Below are 26,322 nucleotides of genomic sequence, written 5' to 3'. Positions count from 1 at the left end.
ACAATTACACCGTTCGAATTTGCCATTTCGCCTGCCGAGTACTTTTCATTGCGCACACACACACACACACACACACACACACACACACAGGAATAGCTGTGCAGCCTATACACGGCGCCAGCGAGACAGGACGTTATAATCTTGAGTTTCATTAAATAACTGTCTTTCTCCGCACGCGCACGTGCACACACAACATTATTCAACTGAAATGCGTAACGCCAATATTGGGCTAATATAGGTAATATGCTACCAATATGTGGGTAGCCTACAGGGATTTACCCACGGAATGAATATATATATAATCATCTATACCAGGGCTGCCCACACTTTTTTTACTTCACAGCTACTTTCAAAACGACCAGCAAAATAAAACTATCATCCCATTGGTTTTTATTTTTGGTATTTGACTTTGCTACTGATGATTGTACGCAACAACAAGTATTGCATTGTGTGTTTGAGCTGACAGGCCCTTTTTGATGTCAATCAATCAAGTCATCTCAGGTCATCTCAAGCGGCAGATGCAAAAATCGTTTTTTATATTAAAATTATATATATTTTTAGGGCCATGTCATGTGGTCTACCTGCAAAGCCTTTGTGATCTATACTGGTAGATCCTGATCTACCTTTTGGGCACCGCTTAACGTCAGATCCGTCGTTTTCTCGGTCAGCGCCAAAAATGCTCCCCGACAGCATAATCGGAGCAAATACCGGGCAGTGTGTATGAGCCATAAAGTGTTGACTACAATACACTAATAAGGACACATAATAATAACTAATAACCCATCCGTTACTACATGTGGAGTCAACTCCCGCAATTTCCTTCTTCCCATAGTGCGCGGCAAGGTAACTCTGGGATGAGCGGCCGCAAAGCGGCCGCGAAATTCTAGTATATATATATATATATGTATTTGTGTGAAGATTGACACTATTGACACTGTGTGTGTGTGTGTGTGTGTGTGTGCGTGCGCGCGTGGAAACTGCTAGACCACCACTCCACCAGTGCCGGTTGGGAAAAATAAATAAATAAATAGACATCCCCCGATAGTGCAGGGACATTGTGATGTCATCGCATTATGGCGCCTCCCCTCCCCCTCTCAAACACAAAGTAGACTCGAGAAAATCGTCTCTGTAGCGTGGAAAAGTTTGGAAACCTGAGTGTACAAATGGACCCGTTGCTATTCGTACACGCTCAAAGTTACACACCCGTAAGGGGCCATTTGGGTTTTGGAACCCACCTCAAGGAACCACGAGAGTCCCTGGAGCACACTTTGAGACCCACTGATGTAGCAGAGTGTTTTCAGTGAGACCAGAATGGAACATAGCCTAGTAGCATTGTTTAAGACCTTTGACGGAAGTAAGGAAGAGGCCCAATTTCCTAATATGGCTGCTGTGCATACATTATGTAGTGGGGGGGGTCCCTGGCCGCTCTAAGGGGTCCTTGGCCTGAAGAATGTTGAAGACCCCTGATCTATTGTGAACCCACACACCCAGAGTGCCGTTCCCCAACTCTGTTATTGTGAATTGCAGCTGCTGCAGCCAATCACCTTTTTTGACAGGTCATCAGGCAGAGGGCAGAGGTCTCTTTTCAGGCAGGGGCCTCTGTAGGATCCCTGCGGAGTCCCCTGAGAGGTGGGGTAGGGTAGGGGGTGTTTATGGTCTCTGTTTATGGTTTCTGGCACCGTTAAACTATACGGGATTCCTTTTGGAGATGCACGGTGCCGGTGGTTGGTTCTGGTCCTAGAGTGTTATAAGCCGATCACAATGCTTTTATACTTGATCTTATAAGTCATTATAGAATGCTTTATATTGTGAAGCATTAAGAGTGTTTATGATTCTTATACAATTTAGGCATTTAGCAGACGCTCTTAATCCAGAGCGATTTACATTAAAGGACAACTTAATTTCGTTAATTTGGTTCGTAGGTTGTTAAAAGATGAGTGTTAATTTATTTTCATTTGCTTTCTTTCGATTGAGCAATTTTAGCTATTTTTGACAGGGGGGGCGGGGGCATTCGAACATGGGGCTAAATATCAAAATCAATATAGTATTTTACCAAATTTTATAGCAATGAATTTTTGTATTATTTACTATAGTCCATATAGACCCCAGACTCCACAAAAGATCACAGGATCTACTGAATGTGAAGGGGGAGGTGACAAACTGACATACTGAGCCTACAATACAGTATATGGCAGCCCCCTATAGTACCCCCCTTCACATTCAGTAGATCCTGTGAGCTTTTGTGGCCAGTTGTAACATCTGTGGTGGTGAGCCCCAGCCCCCCAGAATCCTGGACCTTTGCTTAAAAAAGCCTACAAGTTCACAACGCATAGCGGATGCGACCCGTGTGTGAGCTTGCAGATTGGCTCTTTGTGGGGGAATAATAATAAATTAGGCTTCAGGCTGGGTTTCCTCAACTCAGATTTTTGCCTAATTTATGCGAAAATAGCAGGCCTACAAGCTCGTAGGCCTGCTATTTTCGGAGTGTGACGCCGTCATACGACGAGGTACAAACCAGGGCGTAACGGATCCTTTATTTGAGCTTTTACAGCTGTGGGGCCACGCAGTGCCAGGGTGCGTCCACACACCCTGTAATTCACACTGGTGCTACTTCAGTGGAGGCCCTAGAGCTAACCGCTAGGAGGCTATGCAAGCTAAACCCTCCCTCTCTGCATGTGTGTGTGTGTCAGTGTGTTATTATATTTGTGAGGACCAAATGTCCCTACAAGTATAGGAGGGTATGCGCATAGCAAAGTGAGTAGCAAAGTGAGTTTAACGTTGTTCAATGGTAATCAGATAGGACTTGTTTGGATGTATGGACTGTCAAGGCCAGAAAGTAGTTTTTTGCCACTCAGGCTTTCCCGCATAACTTCCCGATTTGATGACGATGTCACGTGCATAGAAGGCCCCCCCCCCCCAAAAAAAAAGTTTTTTGGAGATAAATTGTCGATTTTGAAAATACCGGTAATCAGGTTGGGGCTATGTCTAGGATTAGCATTAGGGATTAGAGATGGAGTAGCATTTAGTAATAGTGGTGTGCTGGTGTTGTGCTGCGACACGCTGTGGGCTTGTAGATCAGCTGCGTTAGGCTTATGGCAAAAAAAAGAAGAAATAATAATGCGAATTGTGTGTGTGTGTGTGTGTGTGTGTGTGTGTGTGTGCGTGTGTCCGTGTGTGTGCAGGGGGCCGTTCAGCGTGGTGCGGCGATGTATCAACAGAGACACAGGCCAGCAGTTTGCAGTGAAGATCGTAGACGTGGCCAGCTTCACCTCCAGCCCTGGCCTCAGCACAGAGGGTAAGATATGACAAACAACTGAAATATACAGACATTACTGACATATTCATTCATGAGAATCCACTTTAAAATGGTGTAAGGATGAACGCACCCGCTGCGCGCCACCGCCGCCATTGGAACGCATTGGGCCTCAATTTCCCAGAACCCTTTGCATGCCAGTGCGACGGATGTTTTTCCGATGAAGTCATCAAAATGTGTCACCTATCCCACTGAAATTACGATGTATGAGAACAAATTAAACATGAACAGTTATATTACTGGAATAAATCAAATAACATTTTATTTATAGAGCATATTTAAAACAATCAAGATCAAAGTGCTTTTTGCTGTAATACCAAGTCTTCGTAGTCTGAAATCCCACCTCTTCAAACTCCATTTTATCCCGTAGTAGCACTTGCCGTAGCACTTGCTGTAGACTCGACGACCTTACAGTCGTATGGAAAGGCTCAATTTATATAGCATTTTATGTAGACATAGAACTCTATACTAGAGTGTATACGCATAGTTTCTTTATATAGATATTTCACTGTTAGGCTCCGGATTCGTGATGACTATTTGATGTATTACCATGTTTTGTTCTTGCTTACTGTAAATCGCTCTGGATTAAGAGCGCCTGCTAAATGCCTAAATTGTAAATTGTAAGGCATCAACAAAAACATTTATGCATGTGCAACCACATGGCAATTGGCATCAAAGGCATGTAGTGGTTCAGAGAAAATAACAAAACAATATGTATATGCATGCAACCACATGTCATCAGACCACAATTTTAATACAATTAGTAAAAGCCCCCGGAGTGATCAAAGGCCGTTGAAAAGAGATGAGTCTTGAGAAGAGACTTGAACGCCTAAATGGACGGGGCACATTTGCTGTTAAAAGGCAGCCTGTTCGGGGGCATGGTGGCACAGTCGCTAGTGCTGTCGCCTCACAGCTAGAACGTCCTGGGTTTGATTCCCGCTGGGGACACTGTGGGTGCTGGCGGCGTGTTCTCTCTCATCAGTGCCCATACCGGAGGCGGGATTGGCGAAAGTGTCTTTCTGTGTGGAGTTTGCATCTTCTTCCCGTGTCCCCTAGGGTACCCTCACAAGAAACATGCAGTAATCCTGGTCTCTAATCTTCCTCCCCCTGATGGAGGGGAAAGGAACTGGTCGGAATAGCGTGTTCCTTCCGCGCGCTACGTCCGGCCGGGGATACGGCCCCCCCTGTCAGGTGAAAAGAAGCAACTTGGACTCCTCATGCATAGAAGGGAGCATGAGGTCAGTCCGCTGCCCCCCAGGTTGGCAGAGGAAGTGTAGCGCCCAGGATTACATTAGATAATTAGCACTTGCTTCAACAGCAAACGCACAATCTCCTCTGGACCTTAGGTTAGTTGGGGGAACGGTAACAAGCAGCTGTTTGGCAGACCTCAATGGTCGGATTGGAGTATAATCATCCAAAATGTCAGATAGATATGAGCGGGTCAGCTCGTGTAGAGATTTATAAACATATAAAAGCAGCTTAAAATCTATTCTAAACTTGACAGGGAGCCAAGAGTCAAGAGTCCAGCTAAAATAGGGCCCGAAATAATTTGGCGTTTTCTCTGTTTGTGAACGTGTGTGGTGCATGGCATGACTTGCCATGTGGTTTTGAGCTGTGCCATGCTGGGTTCTGTGTGTGCGTGTGAATGCTTGCATGAATGCTCGTGACCATGTTGGCGAGTGCATGTGTGTGTGCGTGTGTGCGTGCTCACGCTTGTGCCTGCGTGCGTGAGTTCATGTACGAGTGTGTTTGTGTGCGTGCATCTGTGTGGGTGTGCGGGTGCCTGTGTGCATGCCTGCATGCATGCTTGTGTGTGTGTGTGTGTGTGTGTGTGTGTGTGTGTGTGTGTGTGTGTGTGTGTGTGTGTGTGTGTGTGTGTGTGTGTGTGTCTGTGTGTGCGTTTGCATGCGTGCGCGTGTTTGTGCGTGTGTGTGGCATCGGTGACAGTGCTGGCAGTCTGCGGGACCATCTGTGAGTGTGGCTCAGAGATGACTCCATGGCAGGTGACAACAGGAAGACCTCTGTCAACATGGAGATTAAATTATAGTCCATGAATGTTCAATGTTCCAAAAACAAAAAAAAGTCTTTTGGTTAAAAAGAAAATGGAGGATATGAGTAAGAGGTGTGAAGGTGGAGGTTTTGGCCCCGGGCCAACAGCAGAGTGTTGGTGACTTCATGTATTATATAGTCCCGTGAGCCAGACCGCTGCCTCCCACCAAATGCTTCCGTCATCATACATGATACAAGGCTGGAGCAGTAGTTCTTCTTTTCGTGCCAAGGACCACCAAAGTTATATGTATCTGGCTGCGGACCAGCCATCTGAATCATGTTTGTGCTAGGGATGAAGAGAAAAACGTTAAAAAAAAAAAAAAAAAATAGATATACAAACCAGCGAGGCACTGTATATATATACTATGTAGCGGCCCTCGATATGGAAATGATGATGACGATCGATGTGGTCTCAACGGGTGTTTATTTGTTATGACACCGTGAAAACTATAAAAGAAAGACGCACTGTTATGATCAAATCAAACAATGTCATAGCTTTCACTCCACAATAAAAGCTGTGCATTAAGTTCATCACTTCAATTCAATTACAACCAACAATAAAATGGTTAATTCATAGCAATTATAATACAGTGAAAATAAATCAGTCCGCTTCAATACATGACCAATAAAATACCAGAAAGGGAAAATGCACAGTAACCAAATATCATACACCAAAACATACCAGAAACAAATACAATTAATTAACTCCCAAACAAATCATAAATGAGACTCCAAACCAAAACAAACAATGTACCTCACTCCGCTTTAGTCTGATTATCAAGGGCGCTAAAGGCTGCACGGACCAGTTGAACCTCAGGTTACCTCGTCAAACAGTCACGGGTACACAAACATGGTGTGACAGGCGCTGCAGAACAATATAAACAATTCAGTCATTCAGTCAACTGTTCACTACCTTACTTTGTGTACAAAAGTGCATGATGCATATAAATACCTTGCTGCGCCGTGTAACACGCACAAAACAAACAAATGCTGGGGTGACAGGGTGTGTCTCCTTCCCTCCGTCACTGACTCAGTGTGTGAATGGAGTGTGTGAAGCTAGCGGTTATTAGGTGCGTGCCCGTGCGGTGACAGAGCACTTCAAAATAAAAGGTAAACCAAACGTGCAAGACGTGTCAAAATAAATGTATCCCAAAGCAATGAAAATAAACAAATAAACTTCAAACAAAATAAATAAATAATTGAAATTAAACCAGCAAGTGTCCCCGACACTTACACTCCCACCAAGTCATGTTATAAACATTCTGAAATAAACATAACATGACTCCCAAGGTCGAAGAGGTTTTGAAAGGACGAATTGTCAATCATTCACTCTCCAAGAGAAGAACCAATTTCTGGATTGGCCTTTCAATGACTGACGGTTTGGTGGAAAAATCTTGCTTCCCCATCGTCAGCTTGACACGACGCACCAAGCCGTCGTTTTCTGCTGTGGCGTCAACCACTCGTCCTAGGTGCCACTGGTTTCTAGGAAGAACTTCTTCCTTAACGATGACCAAGTCGTTCACTTTAAGGTTGCGCCTGGGAGTATGCCACTTCTGCCTCGTAGAGATGTTGGAGAGATACTCCCTTTTCCAGCGGCTCCAGAACTGTTCAGTGAGATATTGGACTCGTCGCCACCTTTTCCTGGCGTATACATCTTCTTTCACAAACTCACCAGGAGGTGGGAGAGCAGCCTTGGGCTTCATCAGAATGAGGTGGTTTGGTGTTAAGGGTTCTAATGCCAGGGGGTCATTTATTCCATCTACGGTTAAAGGGCGGCTGTTCACGATAGCCATAGCTTCGTAGAACAGGGTTCTGAGGGAGGAGTCGTCAAGTCTGCCTGGGTACGGAGATAGTACAGCGTTCAATACGTTTCGAACAGTGCGGATTTGGCGTTCCCAGACGCCCCCAGCGTGGCTCGCAGAGGGTGCGTTGAAGACAAATTCACATTGTTTTTCCGCCAGGAAAGCTTCTAGTCTCTCAGTGTCACATTGCTTCAGTGCTTCTCTGAGTTCATTCCTAGCTCCCACAAAGTTAGTGCCCTGGTCACAACGAAGTTGGCGCACAACTCCACGGAGACTGATGAAGCATCTCAGGGCATTGATGAACGCATCTGTAGACAGATCTTCAAGCATTTCTACATGTATCGCCCGGGAGGAGAGGCAGGTGATTATGAGGCCATATCTCTTTTGTTCCTTGCGGGCGTTTTTAGTGAGAAATGGGCCAAAACAGTCCATGCCGCAATACATGAAGGGGGCAGAGACTTCAACACGTTCCTTTGGTAATTCTGCCATGCGTTGTTCTTCTACTGGGCGTCTGAGCTTTCTACAGGTCACACAGTTGTGAATCAGTTTGGCAACTGCTCTGCTCCCGCTGATGAGCCAAAATCCATTTGCTCTAAGTTCCATCAGAGTTTGATGTCGACCCTGATGGTGGATCTGGGCATGGTAGTGAATAAGGATCAGCTGTGCGACATGGCTTTCTTTAGGGAGGATGATGGGATGTTTAAACTCAAGACTGAGGGAGGAGTTCTTGAGTCTTCCCCCTACACGTAAGATGCCATGGTCCAGGATAGGATCAAGACAATACAGATGGTTTGTGCTTGGAAGGGCGTTTCCTTCTTGGAGTAGCTTGATCTCTTCAGAGAAGGCCTCTTGTTGTACAAGCTGTATTATGGTCTCAGTAGCTCGCTCACGTTCTTCTACTGTCAGAAGCTTACTGGACAGTTCTTGCTTCGATCCCAGCCTCTTGATTCTTGCAACCACCTTTACCATTCCTATCCAGGACGAGAAGCGACTCAGACGGCTGAGGATGCTCGGCTGGGAGACTTCATGTTTGGTTACGAACACCTGGACGGTTTTAACCTCTGGATCACCAACCAGTAGCTCAGTTGATCGATTGATCTTTGGGTGGATTTCCTTTTCCCACAGGAACTTAGGTCCAGTTAGCCAGTTTGTTGCAGAGATGTCTGAAGCGGAAAGACCTCTGGAAGCATGGTCGGCTGGGTTCTGTGCTGTATCCACGTAGTACCACTGACTGGGATCTGTATTTTCTCTTATCAGTTGTACACGGTTTGCAACAAAAACATGGAATCTTCGTGCTTCGTTATTAATGTACGCCAAGACGACCTGCGAGTCTGTCCAGAAGTACTCGTTGTTGATCTTCATTTCAAGTTCGTTCCTCAGCATAACACTTAAATTTGCAGAGACCACAGCTGCTGAAAGTTCCAGTCTTGGTATGCTGGTAAGTTTTGTCGGTGCAACTCTGGCTTTGGCCATTACTAGACAGCAATGGACATCGCCCTTTTCGTTTTTGTATCTGAGGTAGGAACAAGTACCATACCCATCATTGCTCGCATCTGAAAAGTGATGTAGTTCTACGGTAACATGTTTGCCAAACTTTGGAGGGTGGTAGCATCTCGGTTGTGAGACCCCCTTCAACTTCTGCAAACCGTCCTTCCATTCCTCCCACCGTGGGCTCAAGTCCTCGGGGAGTGGGTCATCCCATCCGATGCCTCGCCGACAGAGCTCCTGAAGAATGCACTTTCCGCTAAGGGTGAATGGAGCAACCAGTCCAAGTGGGTCGTACAGGGAAGCGATGACCGATAGGACACCACGCCGTGTTGCTGGCCTGTCTGGTAAGTCGACATTGAAGCTAAGGCTGTCTTGTTCCAGTGACCATTGGATACCCAGTGCACGCTCTGCTGGTGCGGCATTAGGACCAAGTTTGAGAGGTTCAATTACTTTTGATCTTTCCGTTTCTCCCACAGAGTTCAAGACTTCTCTTTCGTTCGAATTGAATTTGTGAAGATGTAGACCTCCTCTTCTGCACAACTCTTGTGCATCTACGACCAGCTTCTTAGCCTCTTCTACTGAGGGGACACTAGTTAGGCCATCATCCACATAAAAGTTCTTCTCAATGAAGTTTGATGCCTCAGGGTAGTCTTCCTTGTTTTGTCGAGCTAGGTACTTTAAGCCGAAGTTGGCACACCCAGGGGATGAGGCGGCACCAAAAAGATGAACAGCCATCCGGTACTCCTTTGGTTCCGATTCCAGATCTCCGGCTTCCCACCAGAGGAACCGTAGGTAATTCCGCAGTTCAGGGCAGACGGAAAATTGATGGAACATTTTCTCGATGTCGCAGATCACAGCTACAGCTTCCTTTCTGAAGCGACAGAACACTCCCACCAAGGAGTTGGTCAGGTCAGGCCCGGTCAGTAGCTTGTCGTTTAAAGAGATGCCCCGGTACTTGGCTGAACAATCAAACACGACCCTTAGTTTCCCTGGTTTCTTTTGGTTGTACACCCCGTGATGTGGTATGTACCATACAGTCTGCTCTTCAGGCGTTTGGGCGACTGGCTCTGCATCGCCCCTTTCCAGCATCTCTTCCATGAAAGCAGTATACTGATCATGATAGTCTTTATTGACGTGTAACTTTTTCTTTAGGTACTGTAGGCGGATCATAGCCAACCTCTTGTTGTTGGGTAACATAGGCGGACTGCTTGTCTTGAAGGGGAGAGGCATCTCGTAGTGAAGGTCTTCCTTCTGCCTGATGTTGTCACTGAGGAGCTGCACAAAGTGCACATCATCTTGAGATACGTATTTGTCCTTGTTTTCTTGCCTCCTTTCGTTGAAGTCTGCTTCCAGGACTGCCAGCACGTCTGTCGAAGATGGCATTATTGGCATCTCTCTTACCGTGATGCGATTCACATAACTCTGGCTCCCCTGCCGATCAAGATGTGGATTTGAAGAGCCCACTATGCTCCACCCCAACACGGTTCTTTGGGCGAAGGGATCGTTGTCTTCTCCAGTGACGACCTTGAGGGGTGCCAGCGCAATTGGGCAGTCATTTCCAATCAGGAGGCCGACTTCACAATCCTGAAGGGGAGGCAGCTCGTTTGCAAGGTGTTTTAGATGAGGCCATTGTAAGGCGGTGTTCTTGGTGGGTATATAGGACTTGTCTACGGGAATAAAGTTGCGGGTGTAGGCGTGTCGTATTTGGACCCGTTTCTCGGAGTACAGACCTCTAACTTGTAGTCCTCGAACGTTCTTACTGGCAGTGACCGTGTTAATGGCTGTCATGGTGCTTAGTTTCAACTGTACGGGCTGGGCATTCACTTTCATCCCTTCAATGAGGTCTTCTAACACAAAGGTGGAATCACTCTGTGTGTCGAGTAGGGCGTATGTTAATATTTCTTTCTGTGGCTCCTCGGTAGATGACATGAGCACGGGGACGATACTTGAAGTAGCAGAGGCTCTTTGGAATACTGTGTGTGTTGTAGCCGTATGGACCTCCTGCTCCGAACGATTATCTGTGGGAGTGGACTCCATCGCCATTTCTCCCACAGGTTTCTTGTTTCTATCGTCGTGTAGACAGGTCGGATGTTGTCGGTTACATACTCTACAGGTATGTCTCCTCTGGCATTGTTTGCTACCGTGTCCTGTCCTTAGGCACCCGAAGCAGAGGTGATTTTCAAAGATATACGCTTTCCTGTCTTCGATCGTTTTGTTTGCGAATATGGGGCAGGTAGCGATACCGTGTGCTTTCTGGAAGCAGATGGGGCAGGTGAATGAAGGTTTGGAGTCATTGTTCTGAGTACTGGTGTGGAATGTCCTGGCTTTTCTTAATGTTTTATCGGCTGTAGACCTGTGGTGTAGTAGAAGAGGAGAGGCAATAGGGTTGCAAACTATGTTGGCTTCTGTCTGTATGTATTTTGCAAAGCATGGGAAGTTTGGGTAATCCCCAGAGTTGTCCAGTTCCTTCGCCACTACCCTGCTCCACCCACGCACGATCCACTCTGGTAGTTTGTGGAGTATTCTATGGTTCTCCTCACAGTCATTTAGGATAGATAGGCCTTTAATGTGTGGCATTGCTTCGACACAACTTTGCAAAAAGTCTGAAAAGTCTCTGAGGGCAAAAGGATCCTTCGAATCAATGTTGGGCCACTTCATTAATTTGTCACGGAAGGCCTTTTGCAGAATGAACGAGTTTCCGTATCTTTCTTGTAAAACTCTCCAGGCTCCCTGGTACGCATCCTCAGAATTTCTATAAAAGAAGCCTTCCACAGCCCTGAGGGCTTCCCCGGCTAAATAGTGTTTTAGATAAAACATTTTCTCGCTAGCGGGTACTGGCTTTCGATCTATTAATGCCATAAAGGCCATTCTCCAGTCCACAAACTGTAATGGCTCACCGGAAAATGTTGTTGGCTCTGGAGTGGGGAGGCGATTTATGCTTAGTGAGCTCAGGAGTGATTGCGTGAAACTGTTTGTATCTAAAGTGACTGCTGTATTAATGGGCGTTTGGGATATTGTTGGCTTTGAGTTTGAATTAGGGTGGGGACGTAATGTGGTGTTAGTAGGAGCAGAGGGTGGGTTGTTGCCGCGATCGGAAGCACCTTCGAAATGTTGGTAAACTCGAACCCGTGCTGCTGCCATTTTGATGTCCTTTTGCGCTTTAAGTTGCTGTAATTTTGTCTCTAACTCTTGGATCTCCTGTAATGCCATGGCCGCTTCCTGTGTGGCGGCGAGATCCGCTTCTGCATCCGCTCTTTTGGATGAAGTGTTGGATTGATGGCTGGAGATGGATTTAGAGTTGTCGCTGTTTAATATGGAAGGGGTCTTGGGAGGGTGTAAGGGATCGGTTCCACGGGACTGCACACGGTTTTTGTCTGATGCGCCAGAGACAACAGTTTCTGTGTTAGTGTCTCCAAAAATTGATCCATGGTCCTCTTTATTCAAGGTCATCCTGACTCTGAATTTTGCGACCGGTTCGTTGAAGGGTTGATCAATAGTTTGTAAATATTTCTCAGCAATTTCAGATATGTCTGAGGTAATAGTACCGCAGACGTCCATTTTCGTCACAATATCAGAAGTGGGGGTGCTGATGCGTTGAATTGATTTATAGCATTCATAAATTGCAGTGTGTTGGGCTTGAATAGTCTTTTTTATATCCCAGAGATCCTCCCCTGAACAGAATGTTTTCAGCTCTGTTCGAATGTTTTTGGCAGATTGCGCCCAGGTTTTATATGCTTTGGTAAATGCCTGTTCGTGTTTCCTTATATTTTCATCCTGCATTATTTGACCCTTTTCTGTAAATGTTTTTTGTCGAGTGCTTGGTTTTGCCAGTGGTGCACTTTCCTCTCCAGGTTCATTAACGTCCGGTGTGTCACCTGTTGGCATTTCTGGATTCATAGGCTGCTGCATGTTAGCAGTCTCAGAGGTTGACATTTTATGAATTGAGTTTGATCACTTGACACTTCAGAGGGTATTGACATTCAGAGTATACACATAAACCATAAACCATGTCATGAGGCAACTCTGTAAACACAAACTTTGAACCCCAAAAAGAATGATTGCAAAACAATTTCAGCACAATGCAAAATGTCCCCTTTAATATTTCATTGATGCACGCAGCGATTCTCGGTTTGAGATTAAATACCTTGGGACCAGTATAGAACCTTTAACTCATTACCTTAGAAAACACATTTGGTTTTCCCATCTTTTTTTTGTTGTTTTTTCTTGTTTTTATAATTTTTTAAATTTTCTTTGTCCTTTTTAGAGCTTTCAGTCCAGCAGTGATAAGGGTAGGTCAAAGGTACCTCTTAATATGTAGTGTGACTGTGTATGTGACAAACTTGTGAAATGGGCCGGTGACTTGAAGCACAGGGTGGCTGTAGTTGAGATGAAGGTGTCGACGTTGAGTTGCATTCAGCGCTGAGTTTTCACTGTAGCGGCCCTCGATATGGAAATGATGATGACGATCGATGTGGTCTCAACGGGTGTTTATTTGTTATGACACCGTGAAAACTATAAAAGAAAGACGCACTGTTATGATCAAATCAAACAATGTCATAGCTTTCACTCCACAATAAAAGCTGTGCATTAAGTTCATCACTTCAATTCAATTACAACCAACAATAAAATGGTTAATTCATAGCAATTATAATACAGTGAAAATAAATCAGTCCGCTTCAATACATGACCAATAAAATACCAGAAAGGGAAAATGCACAGTAACCAAATATCATACACCAAAACATACCAGAAACAAATACAATTAATTAACTCCCAAACAAATCATAAATGAGACTCCAAACCAAAACAAACAATGTACCTCACTCCGCTTTAGTCTGATTATCAAGGGCGCTAAAGGCTGCACGGACCAGTTGAACCTCAGGTTACCTCGTCAAACAGTCACGGGTACACAAACATGGTGTGACAGGCGCTGCAGAACAATATAAACAATTCAGTCATTCAGTCAACTGTTCACTACCTTACTTTGTGTACAAAAGTGCATGATGCATATAAATACCTTGCTGCGCCGTGTAACACGCACAAAACAAACAAATGCTGGGGTGACAGGGTGTGTCTCCTTCCCTCCGTCACTGACTCAGTGTGTGAATGGAGTGTGTGAAGCTAGCGGTTATTAGGTGCGTGCCCGTGCGGTGACAGGGCACTTCAAAATAAAAGGTAAACCAAACGTGCAAGACGTGTCAAAATAAATGTATCCCAAAGCAATGAAAATAAACAAATAAACTTCAAACAAAATAAATAAATAATTGAAATTAAACCAGCAAGTGTCCCCGACACTTACATACTATGATATACTTTGATTTATTAGCCAATGTATAATATGGATAAAGGGGTTAAAAGTATGTTAACCCCTATACAGGATACAGGATGCTGTGTTAAAAAAATACTGGGGACCCCCTGGAACCACTTTACGAGGCACTGGTTCAAAAGACCATCAAAGCCTACAGTATATAGCTTGCTCCTTAGCAGAAACGGCAATTCAAATAATAATAAAATAAAACGTGATAGCGTGATGACGAACAGATGACAGCTTCCTGCCTTGGCTTTCAGGGAGGTGTAGTTCCAGACTCTATGGAGTTGTTTTTGCCTCCTCAGGAGATCAGATCTGATTTGGCGTTATAGGAACCCGTTTAGTTTAGTTCCAAACTCTATATGGCATTCGGGGAGGTGTAGTTCCAGAATCCAGACTCTATTCAGGAGGTTTAGTTCCAGACTCTATGGCAGGGGTCGGCAACTTTGACGATGGAGAGGGCCACTATATTTCCACATTCACTCCAGAGAAAAATAGCCGATCTACAAGCTCAAAACGCGTCTCAGTGCGTTTTGAGCTTGTAGATCGGCTATTTTTGCTATATTTGAATTGAAATCCTGAATGATGTTTTGCTATTTTTGAATTGGAATCCGGAAGAGTAACCTTTTTATTTAATTTCAAATGCAGTTAGTTATAGTTATGTTAACTTTACAAACCAAATACAAATACATTGGACATAAAAAAGACAATAACATTGTAATACTAGTAATTTGCTGAAATCAATAATCAACAATATCAGTATTGTAACATAAACCTGCAGGCCGCATTGAGTGAAGGTGGGGGCCGCATGTGGCCCCTGGGCGGCCAGTTGCCCATGTATGCTCTATGGCATTTGGAGATTGTGGAATAGTTAAGGCCTATCTAATATCTATACTCCACTTTTAGGTGATAAGCAACTCACCTTTTAGGTGGTAACCTTATCACCTAAACACCGGTGATAACGAGTGGAGGCCATCACACTCGCAGTGATTCATCCCTCTGGTTCAGATGTGCAACCCCCGTGCCTGCCAAAACCAAGGGGACCGCCCACCCGACTTGTAGACCAATCAGTGAACGGGGTGATAGCCCAGAGTGAGAGGGGAGATGTGGGTCAGTAAAAACAGAGAGATGTGTCAGGGCGATGAGAGAGAGATGTGTCACCACCGCGGTGAGTGACGTAATGTTGTAGTTTGAATGAATGAATGCCTGGCGCTGATCTGTCCAGTGGAAGTAAGATTGAAGTATAATTTTAAAAAAGCATTGGAGAAATTGAGCTGGCAGGATACTTAATGGAAATGTCACCAGCATGAGAGAGAGACATAGAGACAGACAGGCAGAGAGAGAGAGAGAGAGAGAGAGAGAGGTAATGAAAGAGAAGGAAGTTGAGTAGAATGGAGGCTCTATAGTCCCAGCACACTGTCTGTCTGTGTGCTGTTGTGTAACGCACGCACGCACGCACGCACGCACACACACACGCACGCACGCACGCACACACACACACACACACACACACACACACAAACACACACAAACCCTTTTAGCAATTTGATGAACGGCATTTAAAAAAGGCCATTTATCCCTAAATGTTGAGCTGCAAATAGCCGATCTACAAGCACAACGCGTTGTGATCTTGTCGATCGACTATTTCCAGCTAAACCCCTAAACGCCTAACCCCCAACCCCAAATATGCTCTTAATTGCAAACCTAACTCAAATAATCAAGTTATGTTACCATAAAAGAACCATTTCTCTTGTTGAGGACCAGGAAAATTGTCCTCACACAATGTCTTATCTAACAAATTCTACTATAGAAGGGGGGGATTTGGTCCTCACAAGTGTAGTAACACATGCACGCAGGGACACACACACAAACATGCATGCACGCACAGAGAGAGAGAGAAGGGGAGTGATGTGTGTAAATGAGGTTTTTATGTAGTTGGACAACAGATCATTGTGTGTGTGTTAATGGTCTGCTTCTGCTGTTCAAAGTGGACCCTCTCATCTTCAACCCGCTATTTCATAGCAGTGCAGACACTCAAAGCCCGGTGTGACCGACTAGTCACTACCCAGGGCAAGGAAGGACACACACACACGACACAGGGCAGCTTCCTTAAAGGGGGGATGTCACGCCCCTCGGGAGGTATTAAGGCTATTAAAATTAGCATCTTGAGTCTTTAAGTAGACTGGTTTATTCCTCTCAGTTCTGGGAATCATTCACAATAATATTACTTTACAAACACAGGAAAGCAGATAGCTCTCCACTGTCCGGACAGAGGCTCTCTCTTGAGTGTTTGTGGAGATGACTGATTTATCCTGTCTTGATCAAGTCCATGCACAACAGGTGCGCAGCCACACCCAGCTCTGAGTCCAGTTAATTCTAGTTTGACTCAGGCCAGGTGTGACTGCTTAAATCAGTCATCCTCCATCTCACACCTGGATGCTTTGGGTGCTGCAGCAACGCATCTTCATCTCAGGAATGACATTACCATTTGTGCCTACTCGGTTTATTATTATTATTATTATTACCCTTATTATTATATGTTTTATTTTATTTAAAGCTTAGTTGTGACTTTCTCGTTACTTTCTCACTTTCGCCTAATAGGCCAGTCAATGATGGGCCGCCAATGGCACAGCAACAGTTCCAGCGTTTGTGGGTGTCAATTGGTGCTCTGTGCGAGCGGACGTAGACATGATTTCCGAAGCACTTCCAAGACAGTTCATGATAAACTGTCTTCTTTCTGTCGGCATGCATGGCCCCTAAATCTCTCTCTCTCTCTCTCTCTCTCTCTCTCTCTCTCTCTCTCTCTGTCTCTCTCTCTCTGTCTCTCTCTGTCTCAATCTCTCTCCACAGACCTGAAGAGAGAGGCCAGTATCTGTCACATGCTGAAGCACCCTCACATTGTGGAGCTCTTGGAGACGTACAGCTCAGATGGAATGCTCTACATGGTGTTTGAGTAGTAAGTGCACACCGCTAGCTTCTGTCACCATTACGCATTTAAGTTGACGATTATTTATTTGTCGCGCAAATAATTGAGAGTAACAATTTGATTATGTCTTTGGCATCGGAAATTAGATCATTAGATTTCCGTTTGGCTTTTAGGCTTAATGAAAAAGTCCACAAGGACAAATAACTGAAACGGACCAAGAAATTACTGGCAAAAAAGGTAGAAATAGCAGAAATAGCTGATGGCTTACGACATGTCACTTTGTGATCTTCTAGATCTGCCATTTCTGCTTTTTTATGTACTGTATGAACATCTTTAAACTTGGAAAACGATTATGATGATTATGAAATAAATAATTGTGATTATCTCCAATAATTGTGATTAGACCAGTGGTTTTCAACCTTTTTCATATCAAGGCCCATTATTTATTCAGCATTTGAGCCACGGACCACCATTTATGATTATTTTTGATACAGAAACAGTCATGGCGGCAAGACTAATTGTTCAGGAGAGGAGAAAAACTATTTTTTTTATTTCTTAATCCAAAATGAGTTAATAGCACAGGCATATTCACATATTAGAGCATGTCTGAAATAAATGTCAGAGCTGAAATCGACATGTAAATATGAAATAAATGCTTTAACATGTAGCTAGGCGTAATTGTTGAACCTTGCAAGTCTGTTTTCTCAACTCGCTGTTTCTCTGCAAGGCATTACTCTATAGCCATATCTCCAAAACTGGTTGGTCAAACTGAACAACCAATATGTCAATTTGAAGCTATGTTTCCCTCGCAGACCCGAAGCTAAAGGATATTTTGTTGTTTTACGTTTTTGATGTGGTACCATAGTACAGTGTTGAACAGGTCAAAAATATATAAAAATCTACATTATCAAATAGTGTAGACATGTTTAAGTAATGCAGATGTTTAACAATAATCTAACTCTTTAGAGCATACAATGATATAAAGGTCCATTTTGGTTACCAACTCTCCATCATTTAGCTGGGTTATACACAAGGTTACATCTTTATAGCTTTCTGAGTCTCACTGCTGCTGTCTTCTGTCTGTCTGTTTGTCTGTCTGTCTGTCAGTATGGACGGTGCCGACCTCTGCTTTGAAATCGTGAAGAGAGCAGACGCCGGATTTGTCTACAGTGAAGCAGTGGCTAGGTACACACACACACACACACACACACACACACACAACCCTGAAGTGAGAGGGATCGTATGAAATATTAATTAGACTCGAAATAAACTCTCCTTTGAGGATGCAAGATTGACTTCCCCTCTGTCTCGTTTCCGTTGTCTGTCTGTCTGTCTGTCTGTCTGTCTGTCTGTCTGTCTTGTCTTGTCTCTCTCTCAGCCACTACATGAGACAGATTTTGGAGGCTCTTCGATATTGCCATGACAACAATGTGATTCATCGCGACGTGAAGGTGAGATTTGTCGTCTAGACAAGATGAGACACACACACACACACACACACACACACACACACACACACACACACACACACGCACCTGCACACGCACATACACAATTACGCTCACACAAACAAAAGCGTGTTTGTTTTCTTCCCAAGGTCACGTACCTGTTCAGTGCATGTATTTGACTCTTGGAAGTATTCATCATACAACAGTGTTGTACGGAAGTTGTAGCCGATCTATAAGCTCACAACGCATTGCGATGGCATCTGTTGTGAGCTTGTAGATCGGCTATTTTCACCTTTTTTTATGTTTTTTTTTTTTTTTTTTTTGGACGGGAACCCATTTTGGTGTTTTAAGCGTTATTTAATACTTTAGCTATTGAAAAATAGCAGATGTACAAGCTCATAGCACTGAGTGTCTTTTATGTGATCAAAAAGTGCACAGGGGGCCCAGGCCGTAGCGTAACGGTCTGGGCACCGGACTGGTGATCCAGTCGCAGTGTGCCGCGGGTTCGACTCCCGGACCCGACACGGCCTTTACTGCATGTCATCCCCCCATCTCTCTCCCGTTTCCTGTCAGCCTACTGTCTGTCCCTTCAAAAATCAATAAAAGGCGTAAGCCGCAAAAAAAATATCTTAAAAAAAATAAATAAAAAAAGTGCACAGGGCAGACATCACATGGCAAATGACTTAATTTATAGCCATGGACTCTAGCAGTGTGAGCAGGAGGTGCTTTAGTTCAAGGCAGATCACAGCAGAGCATTGCAGGTGGATTAGTGTCCTGCTGATTACTGTGGCTTTAACCACTTAAACCCCAGGATCCATAATCTTAGGGAAACCTTTTGCAACGCAGCATTTGTAAGCTTGCAGAACGGCCATTTTCAGCGAAGATGTTTATTGCATTAGTGAAAAAAACACTGTAGCACAGAGCCCTGATTGACTCCGCTCGACCACATGGGGTTTTCAGTGGGTTTTCACCATGTTAACACCAGCAGACCAGATGGAGCGATCCTGATCCAGATGGAGCCATCCTGATCCGCATCTCTGATCCCCTCAACATCCATCCATTGTGCATCAATTAGTCCAAACCATTGACAGGCCAGTTAGAATTATGTTGATATCATCAAAACAAAAAGGGTTTTAACTATTGACTATTAAATTTGTATTATTGTCATTTTATTATCAATCAAATCGAGTAGTTTGGATAACTGTTGCAGATCTGTGGAAGATAAAAGATCATCACAATATATTGAGGAAACATGTTGGGAAAGCGTGTGTGTGTGTGTGTGTGTGTGTGTGTGTGTGTGTGTGTGTGTGTGTGTGTGTGTGTGTGTGTGTGTGTGTGTGTGTGTGTGTGTGTGTGTGTGTGTGTGTGTGTGTGTGTGTGTGTGTGTGTGTGTGTGTGTGTGTGTGTGTGTGTGTGTGTGTGTGTCGTGCGTGCATGTGGTCAGTATTGCCAGTTGGTCAGACTGTAGTTGCAACATGCGTTGTAATGACCCATTCTACCAACAGAGGGCGTAACATCATCACATACAGCGTTTATTTTTCTGATACATGTTAGTTTTGCAATGCATGTTTTATTTACATGCTTATCTAAAAGCAGTTTTTAATTTACTGGAGACAGTATTTCCAATTTTAAATGTTTACTTCCACTCTGCAACATATCAGATCCAAATATTCCTCTTTTACTCCACTACATTTATTTGAAAACTTTAGTTGATAAGTTATTTGAAGATTTTGATAATTGTTATAAAACATACACGAACCACTTCAGCCAAATGTACTTCAAAAGATTTCTATACATATTGAAAGCTTGTGAAATGGCATATTCGGCGTAGTGAGCTATTTCTTGTTTTTTTACACTCTAGCATGACAAAGTAGGGCATTAATGTATAAATATAAAGTTGGAATATGGATCGATATGAGGCCTTTTCCAATATACTTATACATACCTGACCAATATAGAGATAATGTTTCTGATTAGGATATTAGCCCATTTTGGGCGGGAACCCCTTTTGGTGTTAGCATTACGTTATGCTTTAGCTATTGAAAAATATCAGATCTACAAGCTCATAGCGCACCACCGAGTGGCGCGCTACGAGCTTGTAGGTCTGCTATTTTTGAAAAATCAAAGAACGACTGACATAGAAACATAGCTTTTTCAGGAAACTGTCAGGATGTAGAATTTTTTTTTCATCAGTTGATTTCATACTGATTTCATACCTGACATATTTACAGGTATATATACAAGACTGTCAAGACATATTCTTTAGGCAAAAACAAAAAAAATCAACACTTCGAGCCGTGATGCAAGCGCAAATCTGCTATTTTTGAACATTATTTAATAATAATAATAATAATGTATTATTATTATTATTATTATTATTATTCTGGGTGGCATAAAACACTTTCAGATGGGGGCCAAATATGACCTATATATTAACCCATTCAGGACGAACCCCTTTTGGTGTTTTAAGCATTATATTATACTAAGCTCATGGCGGGTTTAGGGTCCTCGGCACAACAATGTTGAAGAACCTCTGATTTGTATAGAACCGGCCTCAGGTCTTAATGGGTTTAAGAAGAATTCCAGAGTAACCATTTTCCTACCATAACCGGATGTTATTATATCCAAAAAATCTTTTTATATATCTCCACTGCAGCACGCTGCAGGGTCTTGCGCTAGTTCGCCTTTTTTTTTTACGGCAGCCCATTTGGGACAAAACACTGTGCAGTGTATCTGGTCATTATGAAAGACAGGTGCAGAAAATTATAATAAAATAAATTAAAGTAAGCGATTTAGCGTATAAGACCTAGCGTGCATGGTCGGAGCTGCCGTGCGCTCTGGATGACATCTTTTCAACTGTACCACTCGTTATTGGATATTATAACATCAGCTTAAATTAACACAAGTTTTGCCGGGGAATTCTTCAAAATAAAGGAACTATAGAGTGCCAGCAGATAAAAAGCCCCTCCTTCCCTCCCCCCCCCCCCAAAACCGGTAGGCATAATCTACCGTTCTTACCTCACGCTGGTCACACTCTAGTCTCTCTAGAAGCGTTTATATTCCAAACAGATGCATGCAGCTGACGTCAGAAATGAAGACAGCTAGAATATTGTCCTTCTGGTCAAAACCATGGAGAGCCATTCTTTTGGAGCCGTAAACAAGGAAGTGAGCGGCAGCGCAAAACACCACTGAGGTTTTATTAAAAGGACGTCTATACACGTCCTTAGCATAATTAGTGTTAGAAAATGGTGCTCAACCACTCGTTTTTGGACAAATCAGATTAAGGTAAAACAATGGTTAGTCCTGGATTCTCCTTTATTTGGCATAATGGCTAAATTGGGGAGGGGAAAAAAAAGCAACAACACAACATTTAAACGTCCGCCCCAAATTGTCCTCCTGTCACCACTCCTGGTCAGCAGTGGGCCTTTTTAAAGTCAGTCTATGCCCCTCTTTGCGTGCGAACGTGTCCCCGTCCTGTCATTGGCGGGCGGCGGAAAGAGGCAGCCTCAGCGCCGCGCGGTCGTCGGCGTCGGCGCTCATGAGGGAGGCGGGGCTTAGGTTGTGCGTGGGCGGAGTCACGCACCGCGAGGGCCGCCTGAACTCGGCGGTGGAGCTGTTGGACGTGGCCTCGGCCAGGAAGGGCAGCGGTCCGCCCAGACGCCTGCCCAGTGCGCGCACCACCGCCTTGCGCACCGAGCCTGACAAACACATCAAAGTTCCAGGGTTTATCGCCATGTTGACTTTTTGTCGACATACATTTATTTGCCACGGACATACAAAATGAGTGGACAATAATAATACCAGAAACACATAAATAGATAGCCCTGAATAACAGGTCTGTAACTCTGAGAGTGTTCAAGTGGAACCAATGCAAATCAAACATTTGAGAACCTCTAGTGCTCTCCTAATGTAGCCATTGTGTCATACTAAATAATCACCATGCTTATTCTGGAGAACACCTGGAGACTTGACATTCAGTAAGTGGGTGTTATGATCAAAATAAGAACATTATAAGTGTGTGTATAACAGAAAATCTAAACGGACAAGACCAAGTCTTTGCCTCATCAAACGGATTGATTTAAACAGTGTTGGAGAAGAACGTACTCACATGTTTTAAGTGTCAATTACTCTGAAATTACTCAGTTACAATGAAATTAATTCATAATGTCCATTATGGACTAGTAAATAAAATATATTTGGTAATTCAATCAGAATTACAAAAAAAAAAAGAGAACAAAAATAGCATATGCGATTTTGCTATTTTGGTGAGACACCATTGGATAAGTGTGTGTGTGTGTGTGTGTGTGTGTGTGTGTGTGTGTGTGTGTGTGTGTGTGTGTGTGTACAGTATGTATACTGTATATGGCAGTGATGTGTGACGTAATCGCTAAGACAATAATGAATAGTTGCAGCCTTACCTGACAACAGGAAGTACATGACGGGGTCCAGGCAGCTGTTGAAGGCAGAGAAAAGCAGCATCACCTAGACAGACAGACAGACAGGCAGACAGACAGACAGACAGGCAGGCAGGCAGACAGACAGACAGACAGACAGACAGACAGACAGACAGACAGACAGACAGACAGACAGACAGACAGACAGACAGACAGACAGACAGACAGACAATATCAACACAGTGTCAACAATGTTCAGCAATAATATTTGGTTGCAAAGAAATTTAGTCTCTGTGACACATCTAGAGGCCACAATCTGCATTCAAAGATGTTCCTAGAAGCTTTTGGCGGGCCTTGATGTCGTCGTAATGAAGTTCTGCTTGAAATGTACTGTAATTCTCAAATCTGTCAATAAATTCATCAATCAATCAATCACTTTTACACTTACTGAAAATAGTAGATCTACAAGCTCACAACCAAGCGTAAAATGAGTTGTGTCTTTTACTAGTCCCTTCCTAACATTTTAGTCTAGTTTTTACTTGTTGTCAACATATTTAGTCTTAGTTTTAGTCATCATACTGTAGCTTAGTTTTCATTTAGTTTCCATGTAGTTCAGTGAAAAAGGGTGGTCGACCAACATTTTTCGGCATAGTTTTAGTCGACGCCAATCAACAGTGAGCGTGCGTGGCGTGCGTTATAGTGACCTCGTTGGTGCGGTCCACGGCGCGCAGGTAGCCGCAGGGCTGCGGCGCCGGGCTGAGCTGCGTCAGGATGTAGACGGGACGGAAGGCGTGGTACGGCGCGAAGCACACGGTGAACAGGAAGAGGACGAAGAAGGACTTCCTGGCCGTGCGTCCGTAGCGCCGGGCGTTGGGCAGCTTGCTGCAATTTACAATCTAGGCATTAGTAGAGTGTAGAAGGAACAATGTAGCGCTGCAAAGAAACTGTACGATAGCTGAGAGCAGCTTAAACCCATTTAGACCTGAGGCCCATTAAAACACTTAAAGGACCATTTCACCACTTTTCAACCTATCTTCATATAATTGGTCCTCACTATTTGTTCATGATAAGATAACACTCGGTCTGTGTCACATACTGTAGGAGGGCTGTGTGCAGTTCAGAAAACTGTCCACCAGTGACATCATCGATGGGGAATCCAAGCTAATAGAAGCGGCAGGCTTTCTATTCCTGAAAAGTTGCAATGCGAAAATGGAATTCAAAATCTAAATATTCTTTGAAAGAAAATCTGCCTATCGATGATGTCACTGGTGGTGGACGGGTTTCTGAACTGCCCACAGCACTCCTATGAGACACAGACCGAGTATAGGACAAATATTGTGCTATTTTAATCATGAACATTAGTGAGGACCAATTACTTTAACATGGACAAAAGTGGTGAAGTGGTCCATTAATATTTGCTGTCTAAGAAACGAAAAAAAACACATGTCACGAGAACATGAGTGTCACCTTCGCGCGGCCCTCAGCAGGCGGGCGGCCACCTTGCCGTACGAGACGGCCAGCACGGCGAACACGGCCCAGAAGAGCGCCACCAGCGCCGCGTTGACGTAGGCCTTGGCCCGGGCTCCGTGCCGCCGCCGCTTGAACTGGAAGCACTTGCCCGGGACCTCGTCGCCCTCCTTGGCGGCGATCATGGGCACCAGCAGGGCCAGCGAGAGCCCCCACAGCAGGCCGCACGCCACCCAGGCCCACCGCGCTCTGGGCACGGCGGCGGCGGCGTTTCCCCGGGCAGCAGCGCCGCTGCGGTGGCCACTCAGCCGGGCGTAGCGGTCCAGGCTGATCAGACCCAGCAGCGTGATGCTCACGTACATGTTCATGTAGAACACGTTGCCCACCAGGCGGCACGCAGCGGCGCCCAGCGCCCACTGGTTCCCCCGGGCGTGGTACAGCACCCTGTAGTGGAGACAAAGAGCACTGCTCTGTGACAACAACACGTGGAATCCATTTCCGTCAGGACAAATGACTCCGTCATGAATGGATAAAAAGATGTATAAAATATAACATAATACGTGTGAACCCATAGTCATTATATATTCGTAGGTATTTGGCATAGAAATTGAGGTAATGATAATAATCTTTATTGCCCCGAAGGATATTCGTCTTCACAGTCTGTTCCAACACCCACATCAAAAACGACACAGAGCACCTAACACCAAGACAATACAAAACCATGAGGTCCCCACAGTATGCAGAACCATCCTATCATAAATGTACACTTGTATACAGAACCATCCTATCATAATGTACACTGTATACAGAACCATCCTATCATAAATGTACACTGTATACAGAACCATCCTATCGGCGGGGCAGTTTCTTTAATGTCGCGACGGCTGAGGGAACAAAACAGACTACTAAAACAGACCTTTTTCCATGGCAAGGTTCTGTTTCTTTGTTCAGATGGCATGAGGTTAAAGAAGCGATACACAGGGTGATCAGTGTCATTTAATGTTGAAAGCGCTAGCCGTGTGACGGCCTTATTGTTTATTTCAGAAAGTGTGGATGTAGGAACACCGATGATCATAGAAGCAATCACATTTTTTATCGTACAGCACCAGAAAGTAAAAAAATATAATATTATAATGGACGATTTACTTTGCGCAAGTAGAACATGGCCAGTACCTGCCCGACGGACGGCCAGGTGCCTCTGAGACCCCAGGGTCGACCCCCTGTCCTGTGCATATAGCAAACACCGTGACTCCTTGAAATTAAATCATTTGACAACAACAGGCAGACAGAACGGAAGGGTCTTTCACCTGAACGGCAGACAGGCCAACAGCACCAGGTCGGCCACGGCGCAGTTGATGAGCAGCACGTGCACGGAGTTGCGCCGGCGCTGGAGGCAGAGGAACACCCACAGGGCGAGGAGGTTACCCGCCAGCCCGCACAGGAAGAACAGCGAGTAGAGGACGGCCAGCGGCGCGCGCAGGGCCTCGTCGTCGAAGGAGCACTCGCCATGACTGCCCGGCGTTCCGCTGGGGCCGGGAGGGGAAGAGGAGGGCGACGAGAGGTTGGACGGAGCGGTGGAGAGGAGAGACACGGACGAGGTGGTGATGGAGGAAGGAGAGAGAGTCGGGAAGGGAGATCGGGAGAACGGGGCGCTCATGGTTGGCTTCGGAGCGATGAGTCTTCGATGAGAGAGAGAGAGAGAGAGAGATTTGACGCGTTTGTGGTTTTCGGGCTCAGAATGGGATAAAGTACGATGTTGGGTAGTTCACCCAAAAAATACTTATTTCTTTTGTCTTATTGCACACCCCATGAAGCCTTGCATTCATGGAGATTGAATTTGTTTTGTTAATCTTTTTGCATTCCTAAGGCATGAGCGGCAGAGTCTCCCAGTAGGAGACTCAACATGAGCGGCAGAGTCTCCCAGTAGGAGACTCAAAGAGACTCAGAGTCTCCTACTGGGAGACTCAAAGAGACTCAGAGTCTCCCAGTAGGAGACTCAAAGAGACTCAGAGTCTCCTACTGGGAGACTCAAAGAGACTCAGAGTCTCCCAGTAGGAGACTCAAAGGCGTCTACAGCTCTGTAGGGCCTGACGGAGGGGAAAGGAACTGGTTGGAATAACGTGTTCC

At 44.7% G+C, this 26,322-nt stretch overlaps 2 protein-coding genes across 3 annotated transcripts in view; one reads left to right on the top strand and one right to left on the bottom strand.

The window, feature by feature from the left end:
- Positions 1-26,322, top strand: part of caskb (calcium/calmodulin-dependent serine protein kinase b) — a 75,772-nt gene that overhangs the window by 10,588 nt on the left and 38,862 nt on the right. For both annotated transcript variants that reach the window (XM_083758589.1, XM_083758588.1), the window contains exons 2-5: positions 3,183-3,295; positions 16,811-16,916; positions 17,994-18,071; positions 18,265-18,337. In XM_083758589.1, coding sequence (XP_083614715.1) covers positions 3,183-3,295; positions 16,811-16,916; positions 17,994-18,071; positions 18,265-18,337 — 370 coding nt within the window. The remainder of the gene's footprint in view (positions 1-3,182; positions 3,296-16,810; positions 16,917-17,993; positions 18,072-18,264; positions 18,338-26,322) is intronic.
- Positions 21,812-25,852, bottom strand: gpr34a (G protein-coupled receptor 34a; the record flags this gene model as incomplete). Its single annotated transcript, XM_083758902.1, has 5 exons — positions 21,812-22,032; positions 22,753-22,816; positions 23,433-23,610; positions 24,196-24,639; positions 25,503-25,852. The coding sequence occupies 5 exons, from the start codon at positions 25,850-25,852 to the stop codon at positions 21,812-21,814; spliced, it is 1,257 nt and encodes a 418-aa protein (XP_083615028.1).

Source organism: Protomyctophum parallelum (assembly GCF_964188405.1).
Source record: "Protomyctophum parallelum genome assembly, chromosome: 23".
Taxonomy (NCBI): domain Eukaryota; kingdom Metazoa; phylum Chordata; class Actinopteri; order Myctophiformes; family Myctophidae; genus Protomyctophum; species Protomyctophum parallelum.
Note: the sequence above shows the minus strand (reverse complement) of the source record. Positions and strands in the feature narration are given on the sequence as shown.